General features: G+C 50.9%; 11 protein-coding genes across 11 annotated transcripts; 6 read left to right on the top strand and 5 right to left on the bottom strand.

Annotated features, from left to right (window-relative positions):
- Positions 1-220: 220 nt before the first annotated feature.
- On the bottom strand, positions 221-2,460 carry BO83DRAFT_449839 (MFS transporter; the record flags this gene model as incomplete). Its single annotated transcript, XM_025536764.1, has 6 exons — positions 221-1,275; positions 1,328-1,726; positions 1,780-1,978; positions 2,026-2,155; positions 2,208-2,264; positions 2,313-2,460. The coding sequence occupies 6 exons, from the start codon at positions 2,458-2,460 to the stop codon at positions 598-600; spliced, it is 1,611 nt and encodes a 536-aa protein (XP_025392865.1). The 3' UTR covers positions 221-597.
- Positions 2,461-3,017: 557 nt separating this feature from the next.
- On the bottom strand, positions 3,018-4,301 carry BO83DRAFT_329810 (phytanoyl-CoA dioxygenase; the record flags this gene model as incomplete). The annotated part of the gene is made up of 4 exons (XM_025528209.1): positions 3,925-4,301; positions 3,673-3,876; positions 3,197-3,619; positions 3,018-3,147 (listed from the first exon to the last, which is right to left on the bottom strand). The coding sequence occupies exons 1-4, from the start codon at positions 4,200-4,202 to the stop codon at positions 3,018-3,020; spliced, it is 1,035 nt and encodes a 344-aa protein (XP_025392866.1). The 5' UTR covers positions 4,203-4,301.
- Positions 4,302-4,606: 305 nt separating this feature from the next.
- On the top strand, positions 4,607-6,433 carry BO83DRAFT_433874 (X-Pro dipeptidyl-peptidase C-terminal non-catalytic domain-containing protein; the record flags this gene model as incomplete). Its single annotated transcript, XM_025535722.1, has 2 exons — positions 4,607-6,235; positions 6,296-6,433. The coding sequence occupies 2 exons, from the start codon at positions 4,607-4,609 to the stop codon at positions 6,431-6,433; spliced, it is 1,767 nt and encodes a 588-aa protein (XP_025392867.1).
- A 1,809-nt stretch (positions 6,434-8,242) lies between these two features.
- On the top strand, positions 8,243-8,928 carry BO83DRAFT_449849 (uncharacterized protein). Its single transcript, XM_025536765.1, has one exon. The coding sequence runs from the start codon at positions 8,250-8,252 to the stop codon at positions 8,784-8,786; it is 537 nt and encodes a 178-aa protein (XP_025392868.1). The 5' UTR covers positions 8,243-8,249; the 3' UTR covers positions 8,787-8,928.
- A 422-nt stretch (positions 8,929-9,350) lies between these two features.
- Positions 9,351-10,379, top strand: BO83DRAFT_449851 (sugar phosphate isomerase/epimerase family protein; the record flags this gene model as incomplete). Its single annotated transcript, XM_025536766.1, has 1 exon — positions 9,351-10,379. Exon 1 carries the CDS (start codon positions 9,378-9,380, stop codon positions 10,377-10,379), a length of 1,002 nt encoding a protein of 333 aa, XP_025392869.1. The 5' UTR covers positions 9,351-9,377.
- Positions 10,380-10,594: 215 nt separating this feature from the next.
- Positions 10,595-11,791, top strand: BO83DRAFT_85314 (uncharacterized protein). The gene has a single exon (XM_025537658.1). It carries the CDS (start codon positions 10,666-10,668, stop codon positions 11,752-11,754), a length of 1,089 nt encoding a protein of 362 aa, XP_025392870.1. The 5' UTR covers positions 10,595-10,665; the 3' UTR covers positions 11,755-11,791.
- Positions 11,792-11,879: 88 nt separating this feature from the next.
- On the bottom strand, positions 11,880-12,752 carry BO83DRAFT_395300 (putative short-chain dehydrogenase/oxidoreductase; the record flags this gene model as incomplete). The annotated part of the gene is made up of 2 exons (XM_025533071.1): positions 11,880-12,488; positions 12,555-12,752. 2 exons carry the CDS (start codon positions 12,750-12,752, stop codon positions 11,880-11,882), a joined length of 807 nt encoding a protein of 268 aa, XP_025392871.1.
- Positions 12,753-13,061: 309 nt separating this feature from the next.
- Positions 13,062-17,929, bottom strand: BO83DRAFT_85310 (ABC transporter family protein). Its single transcript, XM_025537657.1, has one exon. It carries the CDS (start codon positions 17,833-17,835, stop codon positions 13,303-13,305), a length of 4,533 nt encoding a protein of 1,510 aa, XP_025392872.1. The 5' UTR covers positions 17,836-17,929; the 3' UTR covers positions 13,062-13,302.
- A 921-nt stretch (positions 17,930-18,850) lies between these two features.
- BO83DRAFT_303834 (short-chain dehydrogenases/reductase) lies at positions 18,851-19,954 on the top strand (the record flags this gene model as incomplete). The annotated part of the gene is made up of 2 exons (XM_025527206.1): positions 18,851-19,202; positions 19,299-19,954. The coding sequence occupies 2 exons, from the start codon at positions 18,851-18,853 to the stop codon at positions 19,952-19,954; spliced, it is 1,008 nt and encodes a 335-aa protein (XP_025392873.1).
- A 1,209-nt stretch (positions 19,955-21,163) lies between these two features.
- On the top strand, positions 21,164-22,854 carry BO83DRAFT_303299 (putative aquaglyceroporin; the record flags this gene model as incomplete). The annotated part of the gene is made up of 4 exons (XM_025527185.1): positions 21,164-21,203; positions 21,255-21,889; positions 21,945-22,486; positions 22,542-22,854. The coding sequence occupies 4 exons, from the start codon at positions 21,164-21,166 to the stop codon at positions 22,852-22,854; spliced, it is 1,530 nt and encodes a 509-aa protein (XP_025392874.1).
- A 612-nt stretch (positions 22,855-23,466) lies between these two features.
- Positions 23,467-25,383, bottom strand: BO83DRAFT_422959 (ankyrin repeat domain-containing protein; the record flags this gene model as incomplete). The annotated part of the gene is made up of 1 exon (XM_025535070.1): positions 23,467-25,383. One exon carries the CDS (start codon positions 25,381-25,383, stop codon positions 23,467-23,469), a length of 1,917 nt encoding a protein of 638 aa, XP_025392875.1.
- Positions 25,384-25,726: the final 343 nt, after the last annotated feature.

Consider the following 25,726-nt stretch of genomic DNA (forward strand, 5'->3'; position numbering starts at 1 on the left):
GCTGTGATAAGATGGAGAAATAGTCCCGCCCGACAGTCTGGCGAGATGCCCGACCGATGGCTCCCCACGACGCGCTTCAACCTGAGCGTACGACACGTCGTGTCAGAGTCGACCATTTATGGGAGTCCCGTAACGCGTGTGACCTGGTGATATGGATCAATCACAAGTAGCTTGCTGGATGTGCAGGGTGAACGTGAGAGGAAGACTGGAAACAGTTTTGATCCTTCGGTCAGGTTCGTCAGGAAGGTGGAGAGACCAAAGTTGGGCACGAGATTTGGGCGATCAGGTCATGTGCTGCGGAGTACTTGCACTCGATACCTTAGCACTAATACTTACTCTGGATTCCCAAGTGTTGTAGACATGTATCTCATAGAGCCAACCCTTTGTTGATAGTTTACTACTTCTCCAACGAATATGTTCTTCGGGAGTCTACAGCCAGCTGCATAACAATGGTACATGTCGAATCCTCCATGCCATTGCCCCCAAATCTATACTTTCAATTTTACTATTGTCCTGCCCCGGAATAAATACAAATATCAACAGCTTAATCAGAATATCCCACATAGGTGTGAAGCACACAAGCACATCCACCTTCAATCAATCCGCCTTGTTCTTCGCAAACCGCCCCGTAAACCTCCGAATCGGCTTCCCCCAGATAAACACCGGAATCCCCAACAGCCCAAACGCCGCCGTCAAGGCCGCATACGTCCCAAAAGCCCCATCGTACCCATGAAGCGCAATAAACGGCGACACAGCATAACTCGTCCCAAAGGAGATGAACCCTCGAAAGGCGCAGATGATAACCAACAGTGGCCCCGACCTCCCCGGATAACTATCAAGTAGGTACGTAATGCCCACGATATTCGCCCCAACGAAGCAAAAGTAGTACGCTGCTACCGTCCAGGCATATATGAACCAGTGGTATTGGTAAGGGTGGGCGCCACCTTGGCCATATAGTGCTGCCGTGAAGGTTCCGACGATGATGGGGAAGATGAGAGGAATGATGCGGATTTCGGGCTCGTGAATACCGTTGTTGCGTTTGGCAAAGTATTTCACTAGGTAGTCAGAGCCGTGGCCGAGGAGGGGCAGGGCAACGATGGCGACGATGATCTGGCCGCAGTTGATGTAGCTTGCGCTGCTGTCGGGCCAGTTGTAGGGTGGGTTGGCGAGGATGGTGCTGTAGGTGGTGCCGATGGCGACGTTGACGCCGATAGTGAGGCCGTTTAGAAGCAGGGCCCAGAGGACGTTCGGGAAGAAGAGGAGTTCCAAGGTTTGCTGGCTGCCGTTAGAGAGATGTAGGGATGGTTCTGTTTGCACATGTACTTACTCTTAGTACGTCCCAGGTTTCTGTCCACTGGGGCTCCCCGACCCAGAGTCGCATGTCGGATTTCCATGTGCGCCGTGTGTATCTCTCGAAGTCTAAATCGGGGCGGACGGTGCATACCTCGACTCTCAGGTTCTTTTTGAGGTCAGAAGAGCTGTTTATTGGGTCGGAGGTTGTTTCCTGGTAGGATGTGAGAGGGCGGTCGTATTTCGTTTCTGGTAGGAGGACAAGAGCAACTAAGAGCAGTGCTCCAGCAAGGCCGGCTCCAAGACCGTACCACCCCTCTGGTGTGATGGACTGGGCAATTGGGCCTGCGAATAGTGTCCATACAGATGTTAGGGAAACTTGGATAGCTAGTTGTACCATGAGGGCCTTGCTGCGCTCATGGAGGAAGAAGATCTCCTGGGGGAAGCAAGTCAGGACGTTGGTTTAGAATGGTTACGTGGATCACCTACCTGGGTAATCATTGGAATCAATGCCTCACTCTGTCCGGCTGCTAAGCCAAGCACCATCCGAGCACCAAGATGCCATTCGTATGTCTTCGCAGTTGCACATAGTACCGATCCGAGGACGAGCACGACAGTTGAGACTAGGAGGACAATTCTCCTTCCAACGCCAATTGCTATTGGCATACCGATAAGGTTCCCAATGCCCCTGGTCCAGAATTAGCTCTGCCCTCAGTTTGGTGCTTCATAACTCACATGAACAACGTCGGGTATGTCATCAAGTTAGTAATGTCATCATAGTCCTTTCCTGCAGCTGTATATCCTGGAATATAGAATTGCAGTAGTCCTCCGAACCCACTGACCAAAGCCAAACCCAGACATGAGACTACACACGATCAGGATGGCCAAAATCAGTTCTGGGAAGGTCCGTCACATACAGATAGAGATGACAATAAGTATAATGGACTTCTGCCAAAAAGACATATTCAAAGGATCTGTTCATTGTTATTCTTGATATCATTCTCGATAGCATAGTCGCTCACCTTGCGGATCAGCGGTGGGAGTGGGAATATACACCACCGTTCCCTCCGTGATCTTCACAGTGCCCATCACCTTCCCCTTGGCCCTCGTAATTCCTCCCTCCTCGATGTCCTCCACGTAGACCACATCTTTCTTTGTGGTGTCATCCATTATGCAAAACTGGAGGATTGTTGGTGCGTGCGTCTTGCTTACCCATAGAGGGTGTGAGCGGTGGTAGTATGTAGCATGGCCCAGCAGATCGTATAAATATATTCGCCATACTATCCGTAAATACCCATGTGACTGACAGCAAACACAAGAAAAGCAGATCATCTCGCCAGACCACCACCATAACCGTGCCGAACCTTGACCGTGATGAGTATAGCTTCGAAGCTACCAAAGCTTCCCCGCATTCCGATAGCCAAGTCGCTACCAATGGCCTCGGGGAAGAGCTGGCTCGGGGCCTCGCCGAGATCTAGTGCTCCGAAGGCTAGTATGGAAGATAGTTCGGCGGGGTTAAATCGACTACTCGGAGCAAAAACTAATATCCACGTAGCGGAGCCGAGTCGGGCGCGCGTCAGTTGATTCAGCGACTGGCATCTTTATTCGTGTATCGGATAACTTAGGTTACTTGAACAGTGTACAGGCAATGAAGCAGCAGTATGGAGAATAAAGCACGTAATATTGAACAACTATCTGACAGTCTGTATACAAATACGCAAAACTACCTAGTAAGCCTTGACACCCGCCAGCTTGAGGACCGTATCGGTCAATTCAGGCTTCTCATAAGGCTCCGTACGATCCTTAGGGCACACTTTTCCATTCCTCATCGGCTTGTCGGTAGACGGGCGGATATTGCTACAGGAATCAGCATGCAAATCAATACAGGCAGCGAAGAATTACCTACCAATGAGGCCAGTGGGTAGTCCCCATATAGTTCTCAAAACAATACTTCTTCAGCTCTAAGGCCTTTTCGGTCGCAAAGCGCCTCGGCGTCATGCAGACATACTGGACGTGGCGGATCTGGTCCCCTTCGGGCAGACAAGCATAGTGCATGGTCCGAGAATCCCAAAGGACCAAGTCACCGGGGTCCATATTAACCTTGATGAGCTCGCAGCCGCGGTCTTCGAACCACTTGAGATCCCTTTGGTGGAAAAGGAACAGGTCCATGTACTTGATCTCCGGTGGCGGAGCATCCTCGTGGTCGTAGGGATCACGGTCCTGCGCGAAGAACTCATCAAAAAGTTTGGCAGAACCCTTCATGAGCATAAGGCCGCCGTCTTTGGGGCCGTTGGGGGCAAAATTGACAAGGCCCTGCACTGCTTGCATGCTGTAACAACTTTAGTATCCTTCCGTCTAGTCCTAAGCACTTCGGTGACTTACCCCTTCCGGTTGGGGTTCTGGTCACAGTGTGGCCAGGGACTCCAGTTGACATCCTTTCGGCGCGGGAGGGAGATGTTCATGCCGTCGAAAGAGCTAAGAAGCTCCTTGGTCTCCCAGAGCTTCTCAAATATCTCAATGACGGCTGGCTCTGTGCGAGCTTCCCAGGCTATCTTCTCATGGGGTGCTGCGTAGCCATAGTACATGCTGGTCTTTTGTTAGTAGTCGTCAGCCCTTGGGAAGAAGTGAACTTACCCTCCCTTGAAGCTGATAGGAAGATGCTCAGTGGTCCAGGTACTCTCATCATTCTCGTCGAACCCAAGGTCAAAACTCTTCAGCCACTCGATCTGCTTGTCGCAGTAGTATTTGGCCCGTTCGGGACTAATCACGTTCTTGATGACGACGCAGCCATTTTTGTGAAACTCATCGCGCCAATCGCCGTAGTGACGGTCGCTGAAGTCGATCAGGTCCTTCACAGTGTAGGACTCGTTGGTCGCTTCGGCGATCTCTTGAATGACAGTGGTTGTTGACATGGTGCTTTCTTCAATCAATACTCAACTCGATCAATGATTATAATTGAACACTGATCTTTTCGTCGAGTCTTCGAGTGGGTGTTCAGAATTCACTTAAACATCCAGCAGCCTCAAGCTCCGAAGGGCTAACATCGTGTCCCGAAGCTCGGGGCCTTCATCAGTCTGGAGCGATGCGGGGAGCCCCGAGAACCCCGCCCTTGGCTTCGGAGGAGATGCTGACTTCGGGGCAGCCCGAGCTTCGGTCACGAAAGCCCCGAGACATGTGCAATACAAGGACACGAGAAGGCGGGGAATATGATGCGGGATAGATAACTTAAATGTGAAGAGATTGCAGTATGACCTGATTTGCTAGATTCAGTGAAAGCTTCCAAAGCAGTATACTAACATCACGTGCTACATTAAAAATGCCTCCTCCGGTCCAAGTCGCTTACAAACGTATCAAAGCCCCGAAAGAAGGCGAAAACGGCTACGTACGACCCCAATCAGGCAAATCAGAGGTCCTCCCAGCGGGATGGAATGGGTTCAATGCCAAGCCCATACAGAGCGACATTCGCATCGACCACGACGTCGAGATCGTTGTCCGTGATGGCGCAAGACTCTACGTCGACATTTACCGGCCGGCAGACTCTACCGAGAAAATCCCCGCTGTATTGAGCTGGTCCTTCTACGGCAAAAAGTACAGTGCACTCGACATGCTCCCCATGTGCGTGTGGAACTGCTGCGTGCCGCGCTCTGACTTGAGCGGTCTCGAGAAATTTGAGGGCCTCGATCCGGCGACATGGTGTCCGCGCGGGTATGCAATTGTCAGTGTTGACACGCGCGGCGCAGGAAATAGTGACGGTCTTATCACCGTTATGGGCTCTCAGGATGCGGAAGACGGATACGACGTCGTTGAAGCCATTGCAAAGATGGACTGGTGCAATGGGTGCATCGGCATGGCAGGGAACTCGGCCCTGGCAATCTCTCAGTGGTTCATTGCTTCTCAGCAGCCGCCGTCACTCAAGGCTATTGCACCATGGGAAGGATCGGGAGATATCTATCGTGAACAGTTTTGTCGCGGTGGGTGGTTCTCCATGAGCAACTTTGATCTTATCACAAACGAAATTGTTCGTGGACCGGCCAACTCCGGCATTGAGGATTTCGAGGAGATGTACCGCCGCTCGCCTGTTTCTAGCCCTTTCTGGGAGGATAAGCGGGCAGATATGACCAAAGTGCTTTGTCCCGTCTATATCCGAGGCTCAGATGTGAGCTCTATTCACACTATGGGGTCCGTTCGAGCCTGGCTAGAACTTCCACATGATAAGAAGTGGATTCGCTGGGGAAGCAAACAGGAGTGGTATGAGCTGTATAGCTGCCCGGAGTCCATGGATGAACTCTTCGTTTTCTTTGATCGCTATCTCAAGGGAATTGAGAATGACTGGGAGAAAACCCCCAAAGTGCGTTGGTCTGCGCTGCAGTTCGGGGATCGAGAGGCGATCGATGACATCGTGCTCGAGGATTTCCCATCGCCTACCACTGAATATCGAGAGTTCTTTCTCTCCTCGGAGAAGCTCCATCCAACTTTGATTGGGGCTTACGAAAAGATTTCCTACGATTCGGAGCTTACATCCAGCTTCGCCGAGTTCTCATACACGTTCGACAAACAAGCAAGACTAATTGGTCTACCGAAGGCGGTCTTGTACATGTCCTGCGAAGATCGAGATGACTTCATTGTTTTCGTCATCTTAAGAAAGAAGGATAAGAACGGGAAACCATTGATGCATCTCAATTTCCCATTCCACGCGACGCCGGTCAATTCCATTGACGAAATATCTGAGAAGGAACAGTCTAGCACGAACCTTCATTTGGGGTCTAATGGTATCCTTAGAGCTTCGCACCGTGCGATCGATGCAGATAAAAGCATTCACCCACAGTTCCCTTTCCACCCTCACACGGGTCAGGAGAAGGTCCGTCCTGGAGAGATTGTACGACTTGAGATTGGCATTTGGGCAATGGGCGTGGATTTTGACGCTGGTGAGACGATCAGCGTGCGGGTGAGTTACCATCGGTCTGCCAGATTATAGAAAGATGGATATATGCTAACAGTGAGGAAGGTCTCTGGCCAATACCCTAGTATTGCGGAGTATAAGACTTGGTCACAGCCGCGTCCGGAGGAGGAACTTAATCGTGGGAAGCATTTCATTCACTGTGGTGGGAAGTATCCTAGTTCTGTTATCTTGCCATTCATTTAGCGGGCTTATGTATCATGACTGTGGCCAGAGAGGTATGAGAATGTCACGAGCCAGCTTTCCAGAAAGCTTTCGGTATCATTTCAGCCTAGCCGACCTCATCTTAATGTAGAAAACCCAAGTTCTCTAGTAGTCTTCATATCTGTCTTCTATTGGATCTAAAATATTTGATCACAACACTCTCAGTACGTGCCCCTTCATCACCGCTATCGACAATGTACCGCACAACATCAATGACAACACCCCCCAAGAAGTTGATTTACATAATCCCGATTTTTCCACGACTTCATAGTCGTTCGCAAGATATCAATAGAGATGAAAGAAAGGTCCGATAGCTGGATACTTTCAGGTTCTACTCAATGTCAGTATGGCGATTACTTCTCTATATGAATGAGCCTTCACCTCTCATGCATGATGAATCCACGTTGATTCATACTTCTAGATATGAAGTACGGCACGTAGAAGGGCACACACACCCCCACGGTCAAATAACCCGATATTGCCAGCTTCGCGAGTGTTGCCATGCTTGCTAGGTACGCAGGGTATATAGTAGTAGTAAGCTGTCTTCATCTCCCAAATTGATATCTATAAACATCATCTGCTACAGATTCGGAATTTATGAAGGAGGCTCATGTGGTAAGACAAGTAATTATCCTGGTGCGTCTACTATAACACGAGTCGTAAGTTACCTCTGATGATAAAGCTGATTATCATAAAGCGAGCCGTATGAGTGCCTAGTTGAACTATAATATCTTGTTTGTAACTCGAGACCTCAATCAGAACCTTCCTTGACAGTCGACCGCTTGGACGCTACCAAATATTAATACACTCTACGCCGATTGGGCCCGAGGGACTCCGCACGGCGACTCATCGACTGCCAAGGCCCTAGTCACGAGTACAATCACGAAGCCACCTGACAGCATCTGGAAACTGGTTGCAGCAGGTGCGAAGAGGGCAGACTGCCGAAGGAGTTGTAAGGTATTCATTATCAGGCCCAGATCTCAGAAATGTGAGAGTCCGAGACGTTCCTCGTCGACACACCCTTCTTCACATCCCATGCCAAAGACCTAGCCTCAAGTATCGAGGAAACCCCCATAGGTAAGCTTCTTCGATATGTCTACATCACAAACGGTCACGGTGCCACTCGTCTGGCATAACTTTACTGCGAAAGGATTAGCCCAGTTTAAGTGCCACCCCCGGCACAGACGCGCTTATGATGGTACACGCAAGCTGGGTTATGCGAAGCAATGTGGCTTTTTCTCTCACCGGGAAGTCGGTTCCTGAACGAGCCAGGTATTGCTGATGTGACGGCGGCGGTTCCAAACAATTCAGGGTACAGGAATATAGATACATGCTTTGGCATCTGGCTGTTGAGTAGATCATGAGTTTTTGAGAAATATCTACGCCAGTGGTGGTGGTCAGGTATTTTGTTCCATCTCGTTGGATGCATGACAGAGTGTCATTTCGAGGAGAAGATCAGAATCCACTCAAACCGCTAACTAACTGTTAGGTTACTGATTACAAACCACGCATAGCAATATATCACAGTCTCTGAACATTACTCTCAAAACAAGGCCGTGTCTATCATCCCCCTCCCTGAGTAGAGCTGATAACCGTCAGGCAGTGAAGATCCCCCCAGCTCTCTGACGGGGAAATGCCGACGGGCTGATCAGTAATCGTGATTTATGTTCCCAGAAACACCTGAATGGCAACGTGATTGAGGTAAAGTAATCAAGCCTTGGTTTCTGACAAGTATTATCACCTAGCTACTCCTTGTCATACACAAGAAATATAGAATAGCGATGGACTATAGACATAGATGACATCACAGATAATATCCAGAAAAATCACTACCCAAGATGTCCCTCCAAAACACCTTTCAGCCCATCATAACAATAGACAAAGACCTCCCAATGGCTCAATAGCGCCGCATCATCTACATCCGTCCATTCCTCCTCTTTTATCTCAACTCCCTCATCGCAGAAATCATCTCTTTGCCGTCGGCGTCTGCATCATGACCGGCACCCGCGACCTCTTCTATAAAGTCATGTGGACGCTCGTCTTCTGTCCGCTAGGTATGGGCGGCGCCATGGGGGGACTGATAAATTGCTTTATTGTTGATCACTATTATGGGAAGAAGGCGGCTCACTTTACGGGTATTTTGTCGTTGCTGGTTTTGAGCGCTTGTAACTATCTGTGCTATAATTTGTACAGGCATTTTGGGTGGTTTGGGGCCAATGAGCATTTAATGTGGTTTCATTGGCGGTATCCGATGATTTGGACTGTTGATTACTGCAATGGGTTGCTTATGTTTACGGATAGGGGGCAGGAGAGGCTTGCTAGGTTGGGGTTGTAGGGTATCATGATATCCTAGCTGGGACATTGATCATCGGTCATGATCAATGCCACAATTGTACCTATTATAGGTCTCTCTTCAACAAATTTCTCCAGGGAACAGGGTCGTGGCTTGAAAAATTGGCTGAGTGAGTAGCCGCGAGTACAGCGATATGCGGCATGGGAATAAAAATTCCGACGCAAGCAGTTCTTATTGTCCCTTAAAGAGAATATATTTTATGAGAGTCATGGTGTAATGCATCTGTCTAATTTGCCGGAATACGGCTCACTGACTTTCAGGGTTTCCAGCCCGGGGCCATGGCGAGGCTCTCCAGTCGAAAGCCTGGAGCTGGGAGTGACCAGCATTTTTGATGCTCTGCAATGTAAGGTTTTCGGCTGAAAGTATGCATATACTCCTCGCCTTGGTGACAGTGTATAGAATGAATTTGTCATGAGGCTAACTCTCTTGAAATACGCAGAATCAATTCCGGCCGGAATTTGAATCCCGACAATGCGGGGATCCGGATCTCTCCATAAATGATCGATTCCACCCCATCATTATCTGCCGCAACACATTATCATCCTTTTCTGACCATACTCGATAGAATACATAATGCTGTCGAATAAACAAGCAATTGCCACCCTCTCCCTGGGCCAGCATCCCTCTCACACGCTGGACCAAAAGATCCGTGCTGCCTCCAAGCATGGCTTTACCGCCGTCGAAGTCGTTTACTCCGACCTCAAGAGGTACTCAGACGCCCTAGGTGTATCAATGCTAGAGGCTGCTGGAAAAATAAAGAACGTCTGTGACGACCTCCACGTCGAGATACTAGCGTTGGCGGCGTTCGAGAACTTTGAAGGAAACCGCACCCCATTGGATGAACGAATGACCACCGCAAAGCACTGGCTCGACGTTGCGCGCAAGCTGAATGCAACATATCTGCAAGTGCCATCCAACTACAGCCATGATGCCAGCACAGATAAAAACCTGATTGTATCGGATTTGCAGCAATTGGCAGATCTGGCTAGCGCTGAGGAACCCGTTGTATCGGTCGCGTATGAGCCCCTCTCCTGGGGTACATACTGTTCGACCTGGGACACAGCCCTGGAGCTTGTCGAGGCTGTTGATCGCAAGAACTTTGGTCTGTGCCTGGACACCTTCCACGAAGCCACCAAGCTTTGGGCGAGCCCGTTCGAGACGTCCGGAAAGTACCCGACAGCTGATAAGGACTTAACTGCCTCCCTTGTACGCTTTCTGAAGCAATGCCCTCTGGAGAAGATCTTTTACATCCAAATGTCGGACGGCGAGCTCTTCAACCCACCTTTCTCAAAGGCCCATCCGTGGTATCTAGAGGGTGAAGCACCGCAATTCACCTGGTCTAGACATGCTAGGCCATTCCCCTTCGAAACCGAGCTAGGCGGTTATATGCCCGTACTAGAAATTGTCAAGGCATGGGTAGTCGACAAGGGGTACACGGGCTGGATCTCGATGGAGGTATTTGACAGACGGATGTGCAGCGAGGAGTTCAATCCCGAGGATGCCGGCAAAAGAGCTAGGAAGTCATGGGAAACACTAAAAGACCGCCTCCGATCCCCCACTCCTTCTAAGATATAATCGTCGAATAAGCTCTTGCACAATTCAACACCGTAATAGTCCGTTCCTGAAATAGCAATAAAACTGCCGTGAAAGACTTCAATACCCGAGGCCCAGACCCTCCCGTAGTCCCCAACGGGAAATTACCCCCGAAACCTAGATGCACGTGACTCGCCCGATGGTTTGCCATCGGCGAACCCACTCCAACGTCCCCAATCCCATCATTCCCTAACTAATGCAAATCTGAACCGCCTGTTCCCTTAAACAAGACTTCTTTTTAGTCTTTACATCCTCTTATTAGATCCAAATGGTCCCCGACATCCCCAGGCCACCAACACTCCGCCGGTCATGCCAAGCCTGCGCGCGCGGCAAACGCCGCTGTGACCAGCTCTGGCCGCGCTGCACCCGATGCCAGACCCGGAAGATCGACTGCGAATACATCAACATCCCATTGACGGTGGGATCTGACACAGCCTCAACAAGTACCGCAACAACGATCACTACCAAATCAACGCTGTCGCCCAAACTCCCTCACAAGAAGCCAAGACAGCACTACCAATTAACCCACTCCATCCCCCTCTCCCTCCCCCTAGAGATCACAAAGGGCTACCCCCAACCCATCATTGCATACCTAGTCTCAGGCATGCGTGCATACCCATCCACCTTCGCCCGGAACATGAAAACCCACTTCATCCACCCAGACCTATGGCCCACCCCATCTTCTCCCCCTTTACCTATCAGGGACATTCACACCCTGTGTAAACTATACTCCACATCACCCACCACTACAAACAAAACCATCATCCCCCTCCTCAAACAGAAATCCTCCTCCCTCCTCCGCACCCTCAACCACACCTCCAGCTTCGAGAAAATGTTAGCCACCGTGCAGGCTCTCCTCCTCGCGCAATGCATGCTCATTCTCTCGGACCCCGACACAGACACATCATCACAAGCCTACTCCGAATCAATCAGCACTATGCTCTACAACCTCGGCCAGAAATTGTGGCAACAGGCCCCCATCCAATTACCGAGGAGTTTGAGCCCGCGCAGAGCGTGGCTATTCGCGGAGAGTGTGCGGAGGACGATCATTGTGGGATTCATGCTAAGGAGCGTGTACTCGCTCAAGATGCGGAATTATTCCGTCCGAACGCCGTTTGTGGATTCGTTGCCGTTTGATATGAGAACTGGGTTGTGGGATCGGGATGTTGGTGTTGATGGGGATGAGGGTGGGGAGTCCCTAGATGCGATGGTCTCGTTGCATCAGTATTCAGGCATGTTGGAGAGTGGTGTGGTCCATGGGATCTCGGACTTTGGGGGGTTGATTCTGGCGGCGTGTAGAGGAAGGGCGGTGCAGGGCGTGCCGTATCCTTCTCTTACTGCGTATGCGGGGCACTGATTACCTGAACCATTTCCATGGTGTCGTCTACTTTTTTTTGACTTGTAAGAAAAACGGGTAAGTTGAAGTCTTAAGTCTATTAAATCGTCTATCTAACAACAAACTCTAGGGAATAACAGGTATAATCACACCAAAAATTGCTTCAACACCGCATTCAACATCGCCGTCATATCCGCATACAAGCTCTGCCTCTTCGTCTCGAACGCCTGATAGATATCATTCGCCGATCCCACAGCAATCTGATCCTCACCATTCTGCAAGCGACTCCAAACCTCACCGATAAACTCATCCAACGGCATACCAATCAAGTGTCCATCCTTCAAATCAGGCTGGTGCTTGGCATCGTGCAGCTCGGTCTGCACCGCAGGCGGGTAAATCTCGAGCACCTTGACGTTACCGGGCCCCTCAGCGACCTGCGTCCGCAGGGCAAGGATGAAGTGGTGCAGGGCGGCCTTGGAGGCGCCGTAGTTGGGGCAGCGCATCATGGGCACGAGGGCCATTTGGGAGGTGGTGTAGGCGAGGGCGGTCTGGGTAGGGAGTGATTGCAGGTGGGGGAGGAAGGCCTTGGTGAGGTAGACGGGGGCAGTGTAGTTGGTGATGAGCTCGGTGTCGAAGGTGGTGAGGTCGACGGTGTTGGGTTTGGAGAAGTCGAAGGGGCGCTGGATGCCGGAGTTGACGAAGATGCAATCCAGGTCGGGGTGGGTGGTTGTGATCTCGGTGGCGAATTGGGGGATCTATATAGTGGTTAACTCGTGAGTAGAGTGCGGGAGTGGGAGTGGTGGTATATGAGCGGGACGTACCTGGTCCAGCTGCATCACATCAAAGACCTTCGATGCGACCTTGTCACTGCCATATTGCTGCACGAACTCGTCCAGGTTTTCCTTTCTTCTGCCAGCGATGACAATCTGAGTGCCGTTCTCGACCAGCTTCACGGCAAGCGCCTTGCCAATGCCGGAGGTGGCACCGATGATGAGGACTTTCTTGTAGGGGAACGACATGTTGATGATTTGTATATATTTACAAGGGTATATGCGTACTATACAGGTAGATAATTGAGGATTGAGCATGAAAAAGAGGCAGACTGGCAGCTATTTAACTTGTATGCATGAAGCTGGATGACGTCCCACCCGCGGAGACTAAGCCCGATATGATCTTACTCTTGGCGAGACACCCTCGCGGAGACTAAGCCGCATTAGGAAATCCATATGGTTTTCGCTTCTTTTTCGCGACAACCCTGGTATCATCCCCAGGAATTGAAGGCGAGAGAAGGATCCGGAACCACCGGAATTGTATAAGGGATTATTAAGCACTGAGCGATATACTGTGGCTTGTCGGATTAATGTTGAGGGATACCTGTCACGTTCGCCCAGCGGACTCTAAGCAGTTTTCGGCGATTCGGCATCTGGATTAACTTGTCGCAAGGTAGGTCTCAGTTGCGTAGACACCTCCGATAAGATGCATGCGCGCTAACGGCTTGCATTAGCCCCTGAAGATCGGCGTCGGTTGTATTCCTCCTTATCGATGTAGTGACTCGGGGCTATGACAGTGTCAGGTGCACGGACCGGCAGCATGCATAGTCTCTAACAACTCGTCTCTCTCAACACTGCTCTCTACTAGGCTGCGAAAGATACCGTTCTGATTCGATACCAGTTCCTGAGGAGCCCCATACTCAATGACTCGGCCGGCGTCCAGTACAAGCACGCGATCAAAGTCGATGATGGTGCTGATGCGATGCGCGATGACGAGTAACGATGACTCGTTGTGCCCAAACTCAGTCCGGATGGATCTCTGAATCACTGCATCTGTGGCCTTGTCAATAGCTGAGGTGGCCTCGTCTAGAACTAGGACTTTGGGTCGGCGGAGGATGGCCCGCGCGAGGCAGAGACACTGCCTTTGGCCTTGGGAAAAGTTCGCGCCTCTTTCGGTGACTGCGGTGCTTAGAATACTCGGTGGGTGCTGGTATTGCAGTTCCAGAGAGTCAAGGAGATCTTCTCTGGAATCGTCATCCTCATCGAGTTTTATCAACGGCGATCCAGGACGATTCTCGTCCTGGTCAGCATCAGGAATAGTCCAGTGCACGCGTCGCAGTGCAGACAAGAGCTCTTGGTCTGAGTGCTCGTCAAAGGGATCGAGATTGGAGCGAATCGTGCCAGAGAACAGGATCGGGTCTTGCGGTACGATTGCCAAGTGCGTCCGTAGCTGGCGAAGCGGAATGGTCGAAATGTCCACCCCCGCCACATGAATACTTCCCTGCTGGGCTTCCAGGAAGCGGAATAGGGCCATTGCCAGCGAGGACTTGCCTGCACCGGTACGACCGACCACTCCGACTCTAGTATTTGGCGGGATGGAAAAGGATAGACCAGACAGAACAGGTGGCAAATCAGGCGAATAACACACGGTCAAGTCTGATACGTCCACTTGGCCATCTGCCGGCCAGGACTCTGGCATCTGGTCAGTTGACTCGTATTTCTCTGCGGGGATGTCGAGAGACCACGAGACACGTTCAACACTGTTAAGAGATATCTCAAGGTTTGCGTATTGCCTGATCACTTGAGACATAACGCCACTATACCGCATGATGAACGTGATGGCAAATCCAGCAGTTGAAGCCGTGATGCCGTTGGAAGAGAGCACGAGTATAGAGGCTGCGGTGGTAAAAGCGGCGCCAATGGTGCTTGCGCGAACGGCGATCCAACGTGTAAGCAGCCAGAGACACCATGATGCCCGGCAATGCCGGTCAATCTTGGCATACATTTCCTCTCGGTGGGTCTCCTCTTGACGGTAGGCACGAATGGTCATTATTCTATCCATGGTGGCACAAAGATGGTGAAGTACTGGGCTTCGCATGGTACTTTCAAGTTCCTTGATGGCGCGGATCTTCTTGATAAATAATTGTCCGTAGTAAAACGCCAGTAAGAGCGAACAGGCGGAGAGGAGATTCAGCCAGACATTTACCAGGGAGGCAGCCAACACGATGGAGAGGAGATCAAACACAACACCTAGTGCGTAGTTGAGGTCATATGGAAGGCGCGAGTCGATCAAGCTGAAGTCGGCGGAAAAGTTGTTCAGAATGTTTCCAGCTGGTATCTGGTCGAGCCACTGCAAGGGAGCGCGTAGTACCGAAGAAAGGAACTTTTCAAAAAGTCTTCGTGACATCTTCAAGGTAATGCGTACTGTCAAGAAGCTCCGACTGATCGCGACGATGCATGAGCAGATCGACAACAATAGGTAGATAGATAAGAACCACGTGATATTTACCCCAGTGGACTGGGCTCCTTTTGTATCCATGTCTTCTGTGCTTCTGCTCTTGTTCGTGCTGTTACTCCAGATCATCATCCACAGACCTCGCCCAACTGCTAGTCCGCCATAGCTCAGATGCAGGAGCAAGACAAGCAAGCAAAGATACTTGGCGTCAGTTAAACGGAAAATCCGTTGACGATTTCGCCATTTTTGGTTTCTTGTATTGGCCTCACCACGCAAATCATCTTGCCTTGCTGAGTCTTCTAGTTGCTCTTGCTCACTGGGTAATAGCGTTCCTATCCAGTTTTCCGAAGACTGAACATTCGATACTAGAGAGCCTTTCTTCATGTGAGAAGCCCTCTCCACTCCTGCTGCAGCCTGGGCCATATGCTTGAATATCCCCATATCCCTCAGGTTTTGTCTCGGGCCAGCATACTGCAGTCCGTTGGTGTCAAGAGCAACCACGTATTCGGCTCTTGGTAAGCACAGTTCTAGGTGGTAAGTTGCCAGTATGCGTGTGCGTCCCTCGGCGAGACTCCCCGTCAGAGCATACTGATATAGATGCTGCGCCGTATGAGAATCAATGGAGCTGAAAATATCATCCAGTACAATTATCTCGGCATCGGAATAGAGTGCGCGCGCAAGGGAGATACGCCATTTCTGGCCACCACTGAGATTGCTCCCTTGGTCGTCCAACGGAGTTTCATCCTTCAGCATTAGACTATCCATGTCGCTATTGAGGGAGCAGGCGGAAAGAACGCGCCGGTAGCGCTCCTGCTGAAACGGCAGGCCATAAAGGATGTTGTCCCTGATTGTCCCATCTTTCAAGCACGGTTCCTGGGCAACGTAGGCAACCGCCAGGCTTGGGGACCGTCGTACACTGCCATGCAGGAACTCGCATTCACCAAGTATTGCTGCAAGAACGAGACTTTTGCCAGAGCCAGACGGCCCCGTAATGATACTCAAAGCGCCGTATGGGAATGTCAAAGACATGTCTTTAAGAGAAAAGCATTTAGTGTATTGATTCCCGTTCCAGCAAATCGTGGCCTGGTCCAGCACAACCCCGTCAGCGGGCGCAATATCGACATCCCTGTCTGGAGTTCGAAGGAAACGTTCGATTCGTCGCAGACTGATCTGTGCTCCCGTTGCATTCAACAGAATCTGGGGAAGAACTGCAAGGGGGGTTTCAAGTGCACCGAGGAGCGAGACCGAGGTGAAAGCGAGAGACGCCGGCATGTCGTCATGTAACAGGGCATATGTGCCTAAGCAAGCGGCGGAAACAGCAACGGGCGTGATATTATAGGCGACGAACATGAGAAGCTCCCACTTGAAAACTTGCCACTGGCTGTGCAGCTCCTTCCCTCTTGACTCGTTGATGCGGCCTTCCCATTTTTCCTCCAAAGCTGATAATTTGACTTGGCGGATACCTTGGAGAACCTCGTTGATGACTCCCATCTTGCTGTCGCGTGATCTCAAGAGACCTCTTTGTTGCTTCGAAAACTGGCTGACGGAGTAAAAGTTTCCTGCAGATACTAAAAGAAGAACTAAGCCACCGACTAGTAGGCACTGCGGTCCAAGCAACCGGCCGATAGAGAGAGCAGCAATAATGAGTTTCAACGGTGCCTCGTAAAGATGAAAGCCGAGAGCTGAAAAGTCGGCCACTTTCTTTGCATCCACTGCCACCAGGTTCATGGTACCCTGACTGGATGGGCTGGTGGTACTGGCACTCTGCGAATCCATTCCGACATTGTTCACTGCACGACAACGTAACGCTTTGTCATATATCACTGTTGATAGTTGTTCCTGCAGCCTCACTGCAATCAGATTTGACGATACATAGAGATTCCAATTTTCGATAAGAGCAGATACGATAGTCGATGCGCCGAGCCCGAGAACAAATAGCCATAGCGAAGGATCATCAGGGTCGGTTTCCAGACGCTGCAAGATTCCCAAGATAAAAAGCTGGGGCACAAATGCCATGGTCCCATTAAAGAAGGTCAAAACAAGTTGAATAAATAGCGCTTTCCGATGACTGAAAAGGAGGACTCTCCAAAGGCTTTTGCTGGAAGCCGTACATGGTTGGCTGAAAGCTTGAAATAGATGAGGTGAACGGCTATTGTACTCGAGCTCAGGTAGGTGGCTGATCTCCAGCTCATCTTTCTGACCCGCAGAAAACAGCTGGCCTACCCATCCAAAGAACAATTGGTCCAAGAAGGTTGTCGATCCTTTGCGATCCACCACTGTTCCATTTCGAAAAACGTCCGGTCGACGAGGCAACGATGCTCCGGCCATGCAGGCACCCAAAGCGGCGCAACACTGGCCAAGTAGAAAGAACCAGGGCAGAAAGGAGAAATCCAACGCCTCATAACATCGGTACTGATCCTCAACTAGAAGTACCATCATAGCGACGCAGCCGATGCTTGTTTGAAGACCGTGTCTGAACCGAAGCGTGCATTCGTCTTCCATCCAGACTGCGACTGTACTGAGGGCCAGAGTCCCCCAGGCCCCTAGTCGCATCCATCGTGTAAAATCACCGGTGGAAGCAGACACAATGCTAAACACGACAACTTCCGATAGCGATAGCCATACACCAAGGCCGATACCAATTGCAAGTGCGACGCGTTGAGGTTTGTCGGAAAATTCCTTAATTGATTGTGGTGTTGCAATTCCATCGCAATCTTCATACCCATCCGTTTGAATCATTGTGTCGAGTGTTAATTGTCGATGTCGCAGTCGATTCACGATGGCGATGAAGGCCCTCCCTCCCACCAAGGCCGCCACACCGAATCCGAATATGTTGGCCGCGAGGGGGAGCCCCTCGCTTGTCGTCTGAGAAGACATTTTGCTGAGTGACTACCGAGAAGAACTCGGTAGCAGTTTCCCGAGCGAGCATCGTTAAAGAATCGAAGATTAGACGCCGGAGCGTCTCTCGTGCGGTGATGGCAGGCTGCAGGATTAATATAGGATGGCCGACTCGTGATTGTCGCGTCGGCGGAAGCGCTACAGTGGATCTAAAGTCGGAGGTCGGGTTTGATTTGGCTGCCCGGCTGACGTACCACTCAGCGCAATGCCCCCCACTTTGGCTATGGTTGTGTCTGTGGTTGGTGCAGGCAAACCAGGCTTGTCTTCATAGTTCTATCTGATTTGGGGGCATTTTGCGATTGCTACTAGGGCTGAGGCTAGTTCTGCATGTGGCAAGTGTGAGTTCAAAGTTAGGTAGTGGGGGCTACCATTGTGATTTGTTGGATGTGGTGAGAACAGGCAATGACGACGACATGCCAGGCATCCAGAATATCATGCATCAATATATCTGAACATCATAGATAACCCGAAATCTGTGATTGAGCATGAAACTGTAAGGAGGGCTATTTCTGGATCGGCGATAAAATCCTGAGGCGCCAAGCCCGAAGAACCGAGCATCGGCCTTCGGTACTCGAACGGGCAAAGTACTACGTACCAAGATTGGATTATTGCACAGGGATGCATGTTACTGGAGAACACGAGGCTACTATGCAAACCCTATCCATATCTTCTCCCTTCAAGCAAATAATATAGTGTAACGTCCGTGCTGAAGCTCGTATCTAGAACTTCCATGATCCGGGGTCGACTCGCCCAACCGGGTCCTCGGAAAGTGTGATCCGTGCCGGATACGGATGAACCCGAGCGTTAATCGCATAAGCATCCTGTTCGGATTACCAATGTAGATTGGATGAAGTTGCAAAGAATCTGACGATGGTATTGATCATTTACAAGTATATAAAGAATAAGTTTGTTCATGACCATGGTGCAGTCGTCATCCTTATACTCCAGACTCCGTCAATTCACTGTAACTTCTACTTTATTTAATATTCACAAAATGGTAGTCCTCGCCGATACCCAATCCTCCAATGCCCGGATTGCTACCTCCCTTCCTGAGGGCATGGTGGCTCTCTTCGTCGGAGCAACAAGTGGAATTGGCGAAGCAACCCTTAAGCAGTTCGCTAAGCATGCTGCACGGCCCCGTGTCTATTTCGTCGGTCGCAAACAAGAAGCAGCCAGCCGCATCATCGCCGAATGCGAAACCCTGAACCCCGAAGGGAAGTATATCTTCATCTCTGCAGACGTAAGCTTGCTCTGCAACGTCGATGAGGTTTGTCGTGACATCAAGACCAGGGAGAGCGCTCTCAATCTCCTCGTTCTCACACCGGGTATAGCGACTATACACAACGGTGGGTAATCGCCGGATCGGATATATATATCTCTTGCTGCACCATGACTTGAACTACAGAAGTTTACAGAACGAACAACTGATTTCTATACTGCAGAAACACCCGAAGGACTCCGCAAGATCACATCCCTCCTTTACTTCGCCCGCATGCGTTTTATTGTAAACCTCGTCCCTCTCCTCCAACAAGCCACCAGCCTCCGCCGCGTCATAACCGTCGGGGCAGCCGGATGTGAAGGCCCCATCGACACCACCGACTTCGAGGGAAGAAAGCTGTCAGCTCCATTGTTCCGCGGGCATATTACTTCACTGACCACAGTGGCTTTGGAAAATCTAGCTGAAAAGGCCCCAACTGTGTCGTTTATTAACACTCACCCCGGGGCTGTCCAGACCGGGATAACCAGAGAGGTGGATAATCTTCGTATGTGGATTGTGTGGCTTGCTCTCCTGCTTTTCGGACGTTGGATCTGTATTCCTGCCATAGAGAGCGGGGAGAGACATCTCTTCGTGGCTACAAGTGCGAAGTATCCGGCGCGAGATGGCGACGATGGGGTGCCGCTGTCGGAGGGGGTCGCGGTTGCGCGGGGCGTTAATGGGGAGGTGGGAGAGGGTGTTTATTCTGTTACTTCCAATGGGGAGAGCTCGGATCATGCGATTGAGGTTCTGAAAGGCCTGCGAGAGATGGGCATTGGAGAGATTGTCTGGAGGTATACGGAGAGTCAGTTTAAGCGGATCACGGGGGTGAATGCCGTATAGTGTAAGCTGGGTTGCATCGGGATTGTAGCCGAGATTGAATTCTCATACCATTCGCGAACTGTTAGTGGAAATAACGGCTCCAATGGCATGAATTGATGACTTCAAAATGAAGTTATTGACGATAGTTAAGAGAGTGTATCTTCACATCACGTGCAGAGTCTCGATCAGGCAGGACCACGTGATGACGTCATGTGTGTCACTCGCCGGATCAGGCAATTCCGCTCTTTCTCTGTCGTCAACTTTATTCTGCATCTTATTCTGCAACTCCCATACTGGCTTAAATTCTCACTCCTTTGACAGAAGGCTGTTATGTAGAGACAGGTCGCAGCTGGTGGCACATGCATCAACCCAATGACGTCTGCAGGCACAATTTTCCATGCTGACCTAGCTGAACCACGGCCATAGCCTCCTCTTGGCGAATGGTCTCACCATACCGCCCCCTGGAGGTGTCGGCCTCGAACCCGGCTTATCAGAGTTTAAGTTGGTCACTGGCGGCTCATTTGTAACCTACTATTTACCAAGTACAACAAAGGCTGTTGGCCAGCATGTCACGGGTGGGCCCGAAGCCGCCGATCAAACGCCGCCATCGGTGACTGGAAGAGATCGTACAAGGAACGGATCCGTTTCCACCCATTCAGGTCGCACAGCGTGAGGTTATGCAACCCGCCAATTAGGATCGGAAGAGGGACTCTATGTCCGTGAGGACCTGCCTCCTCTTTATGCCTCTGGCAGGCCACCAACTGCTCAAGTTTCACGCAAGTTTGTGGGGCGGGCGACAAGTCACTCGATTCTCTGCCATGGCATGGTGGTTCACTAGATGGCAATCATCCCGGTTCTAGCGTCTCACTAACAAGGCGGTCTCTCAATGATTGCCTCAACGCGGCTGACATTTGCTGGTACCAGTCCCGATAGAATAATTTTCACCTACTCTACCGAAACCCGGCTAGATCTATCAGCTGGAACTATGGATAAACGTGCAGAATCTGCCGAATGGGCTATTTAGGTGTGGCGTGGAAAATTCGAGGGTTTGGGTGTGAAGCCACCAATGGTTGCAGTCGGCTGTTCCCTGGTCTGCATCTGTGACGCAATCTTGGCGCACCGTACAATATATCCCCAATGAGACCCCCTAAGTATAAGATACTCCTTTCTCTCCTACAGCAGACTAATCAATCGTCATTGTACGAATTTCCGACTTTTTACCTTACTGCCATGGTGCACCCTGTTAGGTCTCTCAACAAGGAACTCGATCGTAAGTGTAAAATTTGACAGACAGACAGACTATCCCGCTAACAGCTCGTAGAGGTTGACACCGAGTCGAAAGACTATCGATCTTCCGACTCAACGGAGGAATCCTCCAAAGCAGACCAAGATGAAGAGTCTCCCCAAACGGAGCCAAGAAAGGGCGTCTCTCGAAACAAAAGCCAAGGAACTCAGCGTTCCAATTTTTCGCGAAAGAAAAGTCATGCCAGTCACCGCACTGGCGTATCCCAAAACCAGAGTTATCGGAGTCAACCTCCCGCTACCCTGAGAAACCAGAGCTATGGGAGTCAGGCGCAATTCTCTTTGGCAGGTCCGAATGCTTATTATGGACCACTCCCTCACCAAGGTGCCTACATGCATCCAGAGTATCAGTCTTACAATCCCCAGTATGGAAACACGCAAGGGGACAAGCCGGTCTGGAGTTTAGCGCAGCCGTTGCCCCATGTTGTCCGAGATGGAATGCGGTATGGAGCCTTGCCAGAGGATCGGAAGGAAGAAAGAGAAGAAGGAGGACGAGAACGCCCGCCTCCAGCGGCAGAAGAGCCTCCTACGGATATCCCGCAGACGGAGGAAGCTAGACAGAATGGCGAGGAGCCGCAGAACGAGATGGGATTCTTCAACAAATGGTCCAAAATCCGGTATTATCTGAGAGAGCCATTGGGCGAATGGTTGGGGGTGAGTACTTATATAGACAAACTCTTTAACCAAGCCTCATTAACACAATTACCAGACAACCTTAGCCATCACTCTCGGTCTCTGCGGAGGGTTGGCAACCTACACATCGGACGAACAAGCCGGCTCATGGATGAGCCAAGCCGCGTGCTGGGGCTTCAGCTTCATGATCGGCATCTACATCGTCGGTGGCATCTCCGGTGGCCACCTCAACCCTGCAATCACAATCTCCATGTCCATGTGGCGAGGATTTCCCGCCCGCCGATGCATCATCTACATCCTTGCCCAGTTGATCGGCGCCATCACCGCCGGCGGTATCGCCTACGCCATTTACCACGACGCCATCGTCAACCTCTCCGTTGAGAGCAACTTACCACAAAGCGAAACAACAGCCAGCCAAGCATTTCTCACTCTACCGAAACAATTTGTCAGTCCAGCTACCGCATTCTTCAACGAGTTCCTAGGCACCGCCATCCTCGTCGGAACCATCATGGCCCTGGGTGACGACACCAACGCTCCTCCCGGAGCAGGTATGCAAGCATTCATCATCGGCATCCTCATCACTGTACTAGTCCTAGCATTGGGCTACAATACAGGCGGGTACGTACACCCTTCATCACTCCACCATATAACAATGCAACTAACAAACACCCAGAGCATTCAACGGCCCCCGCGACTTCGGCCCCCGTCTCGTCGCCGTAATGGCCGGCTGGGGCGGACATCTCTTCAAAGAGTACCACGCCTGGTGGATCTGGGGCCCGTGGGTCGCCGACATCTCCGGAGGATTATTCGGCGCGTTCATCTACGACTTAGTCGTGTTCACCGGCGGCGAAAGCCCGATCAATTACCCGCCGAGGAGACGGAAGCGCGCTCTGCTGATCAAGGAGAAGAACCTGCGGAGTAAGTTGCGCCTTGGGAGGCGGAAGATTGGGGATATTGAGAGGGCGGTAGAGGAGAATCAGGATTGATGTTAGTTCTGGGTATCTGGGGAGGAAGGACTTATTTGTGTATTATGGCGTGGTTTGCATGCAGTATACGGTAGCGTCGCATTAGCCTGGAGTTTTCTTCTGTTTTGTATTCGGAATTATGTAGGAAAATGTCTCTTTTCGATGTATATGGTGTTGGGGATAGTGTTTATCGTCATCTTAATCATATCCAAGTACTATCTAGTAATAAGAATAGGAATTTTCGCACCTCTCGAAGACCCTATTCCAGGACCTCAGGCAATGAATGCCAGACCAGCAATGTCTGAGGCCGGGTGAACTATGCCTGAGCGAACGACATCATTCATTATCGACAAGATGAGATGCGTAGCAAAAAGGGAGATCTAAGTTACCTCTCCAATGAATTATCTAAAAGGATCCCACTAACTACCTCGTCGTCTACAAACCTAGCCAGTAGGGACGGTGATGGCTTAGGGACATAACTATTGAAGCAGCCGGATTAACTGACTACGGTTTGGTATATATCAAAAGAAGCATGAGCAAGCAACGTGTATTTATTTATTTTATCTTTTACGATTTCAAAGCAAGAGTACCTAAAGCAAAGTACCACAGTATCACAGTACCATCGTGCCCATCTCACGACGCGGCGCCGGCGGCAGCAGCAGCAGCAGTTCTACGAGCCTCAATCACTTCCAAAAACTCCAAAAACCCCACGCTCCTAGCCTCCTCGATAGCCGTCCTGGGTCCCTGTGTACCAGCCGCAGCCCTAACATTTGGGTCGACGCCTTTATCCAAGAACAGATGCAGAAGCTCGCCAATCCGCTGTTTGAGGGTCTCGAACGCCGGGGGATTTCGCCAATCCTCCTCCGCTGCCTTGGCATCCTTATAAGTATGCACCAGTGCATGAATAGGCGTGCCCAGGCCTGTAACCTGTGTCGGATCAGCACTGTGGTCCATCAGGACTTGAACTAGTTTGATATTGACTATGCGGGCAGCGTAGTATAGGGGAGTGACCATGCGGGAGGTTTGCTTTGAGAGGTCGATGTAGGGACTTGCGAGGAGTTCATTCACGGCTTGTTCATTGAGGTAGTGCATGGCGAGAAGGAGAGGGGTTGAGTCCTGGACTATGGTGCTGCTCTCGGAGTTGATGTAAGCGGATAGATTAGGCATTCGGCGCCCGCGACGCCTCCCGGGCCGGACGAGGCGTTGCAGAACTTCGGTATCACGGTTGACAACGGCGGAGTGGATCGGGGAGATGGGAGGGTAGCGTGGGGCAAAGATGGCGCCTCCGAAGCATGGGTCGCGCAGTGCTTTTTTGATGTGCTCCCACTTCTGCGAGCGGAAGAGCCCGTTTACCTCCTCGGTTCGCATGACATAAGGGGGCGTCTCGTAGCTGAGGATGGTCCTTAGGGTGTTGTACTCGCCTCTCCACACGCATAGAGCAATTGGAGTAATGCCGTTGCTATATCTGTTGTCTGTAGTCACGCGAGCGAAAGGGTCGACGCCGTACCTTTCCTTGAATTCAGGGTTCAGGAGGTATTGGGCGAGTTTATTGTGCCGGAGCAGGATGGCCGCACCCAGCACGGTTATGTTGCTCTCCATAATATCGTTGATCCGGAACCCTAGATCACAGAGAACCCGGATTGGCCTGACCTTCTTTGCACGAAGGGCTTCGCCAATGGTGGTCACACTGAACCTCCACACGATATGCTGGGGGGTCACTCGAAGGTTGTTGGAGACCCCGGGTATGTAGTACAATTCATGCACAAGCGGAGCAAGTCTAACTCGGAGAGCATTATGGATCTCAAGCTGGGGAAGGTGCTCGATGGGAAAGCGATGATCACGGCATATATCGCATATAACCTGAAGGAAGTTTTTGATAGTCATGATGTTATCCGAAAGGGCTTGCTCAAGACTCCTGATGACTGGTCTGAGGTCATGAGGTAGGTCTTTGGGTTCTTCCTCTTCAGAGTCGTACTGGGCTTCGGCGGCGGCCTCCTCTCTAGACCCCTGCGCTCTAACCTCCTCCGTTTCAACATCATCAGTTTCAGACTCGCCCTCCTGAGCTTCCTCTGCTGCGTCAAACTCCATGGGTTCGGAACCAGTCGTCGGCGATGGTGGAAGTTCAGACAATTCAGATGGCGAAGGGTGCGCCACCATGGGATTATTGAACAATAAGTTATGGAAGTCGCGGATGTGATTCTCGAGATCTTCTCTAGCCAAGGTGGCATGACGGGTGCCGCATAAATCGCAAGAGGTATGTTCTTCATCGGGATCCTGCCTCTTGAAACGTGCGACATCCACGAATGCCCAATGAATAGCATGGGCATCCCCCTCTATTGAGGTCAGAGGCCTGTGACGGCAACCAGGCCACTCTTCGCAGTCAATGATCGTAGAATTTTCCTCGTTGTCGGCCCTTTTCTCCCTGAAGCGTCTGTTCAAGTCATCGAGGTGCTGTTCGATGTGCTCGTAGATAGCATCCCCGGCGGGCTCAGGGTGTCCCTGGTTGCAGAAAATGCAGTGAGGGATAATAGGATTCCCCTGCTGACTCATGATTGCTGAGCTTGGAATTGATATTTTTTTTATTAACTTTTTGATTTGGTTTAGAGTTACTGTAATTTTGATATGATTGAGAACAGATAGATCAGTTGGAAGGATGTTGTCGTGACTGATGGTGAAGAGGACAGCAGTGGATGCACCTGCCATTGAAGTTTATATACTACTTTTTGCTACCTTTGGTGGATCGCAGTTGCCATCCTGGCATCGGTTGTTCCCTCATGTTGCTGTCGCTATCTACCGATCTGCTAACGACTCGCCTCATGGAGAGGAATCAACCGAGACTTAGATGGGTCTCACCAGCATTGAATGGAATTATCCGGTCACAGGTATGTCCTAG

This window comes from Aspergillus eucalypticola, assembly GCF_003184535.1.
Source record: "Aspergillus eucalypticola CBS 122712 chromosome Unknown BO83scaffold_2, whole genome shotgun sequence".
Lineage (NCBI taxonomy): Eukaryota > Fungi > Ascomycota > Eurotiomycetes > Eurotiales > Aspergillaceae > Aspergillus > Aspergillus eucalypticola.

Coding starts and splice junctions, on each gene's coding strand:
- BO83DRAFT_85314 (XM_025537658.1), top strand. CDS start 10,666: ATGGTCCCCGACATCCCCAGGCCACCAACACTCCGCCGGTCATGCCAA.
- BO83DRAFT_449849 (XM_025536765.1), top strand. CDS start 8,250: ATGACATCACAGATAATATCCAGAAAAATCACTACCCAAGATGTCCCT.
- BO83DRAFT_85310 (XM_025537657.1), bottom strand. CDS start 17,835: ATGTCTTCTCAGACGACAAGCGAGGGGCTCCCCCTCGCGGCCAACATA.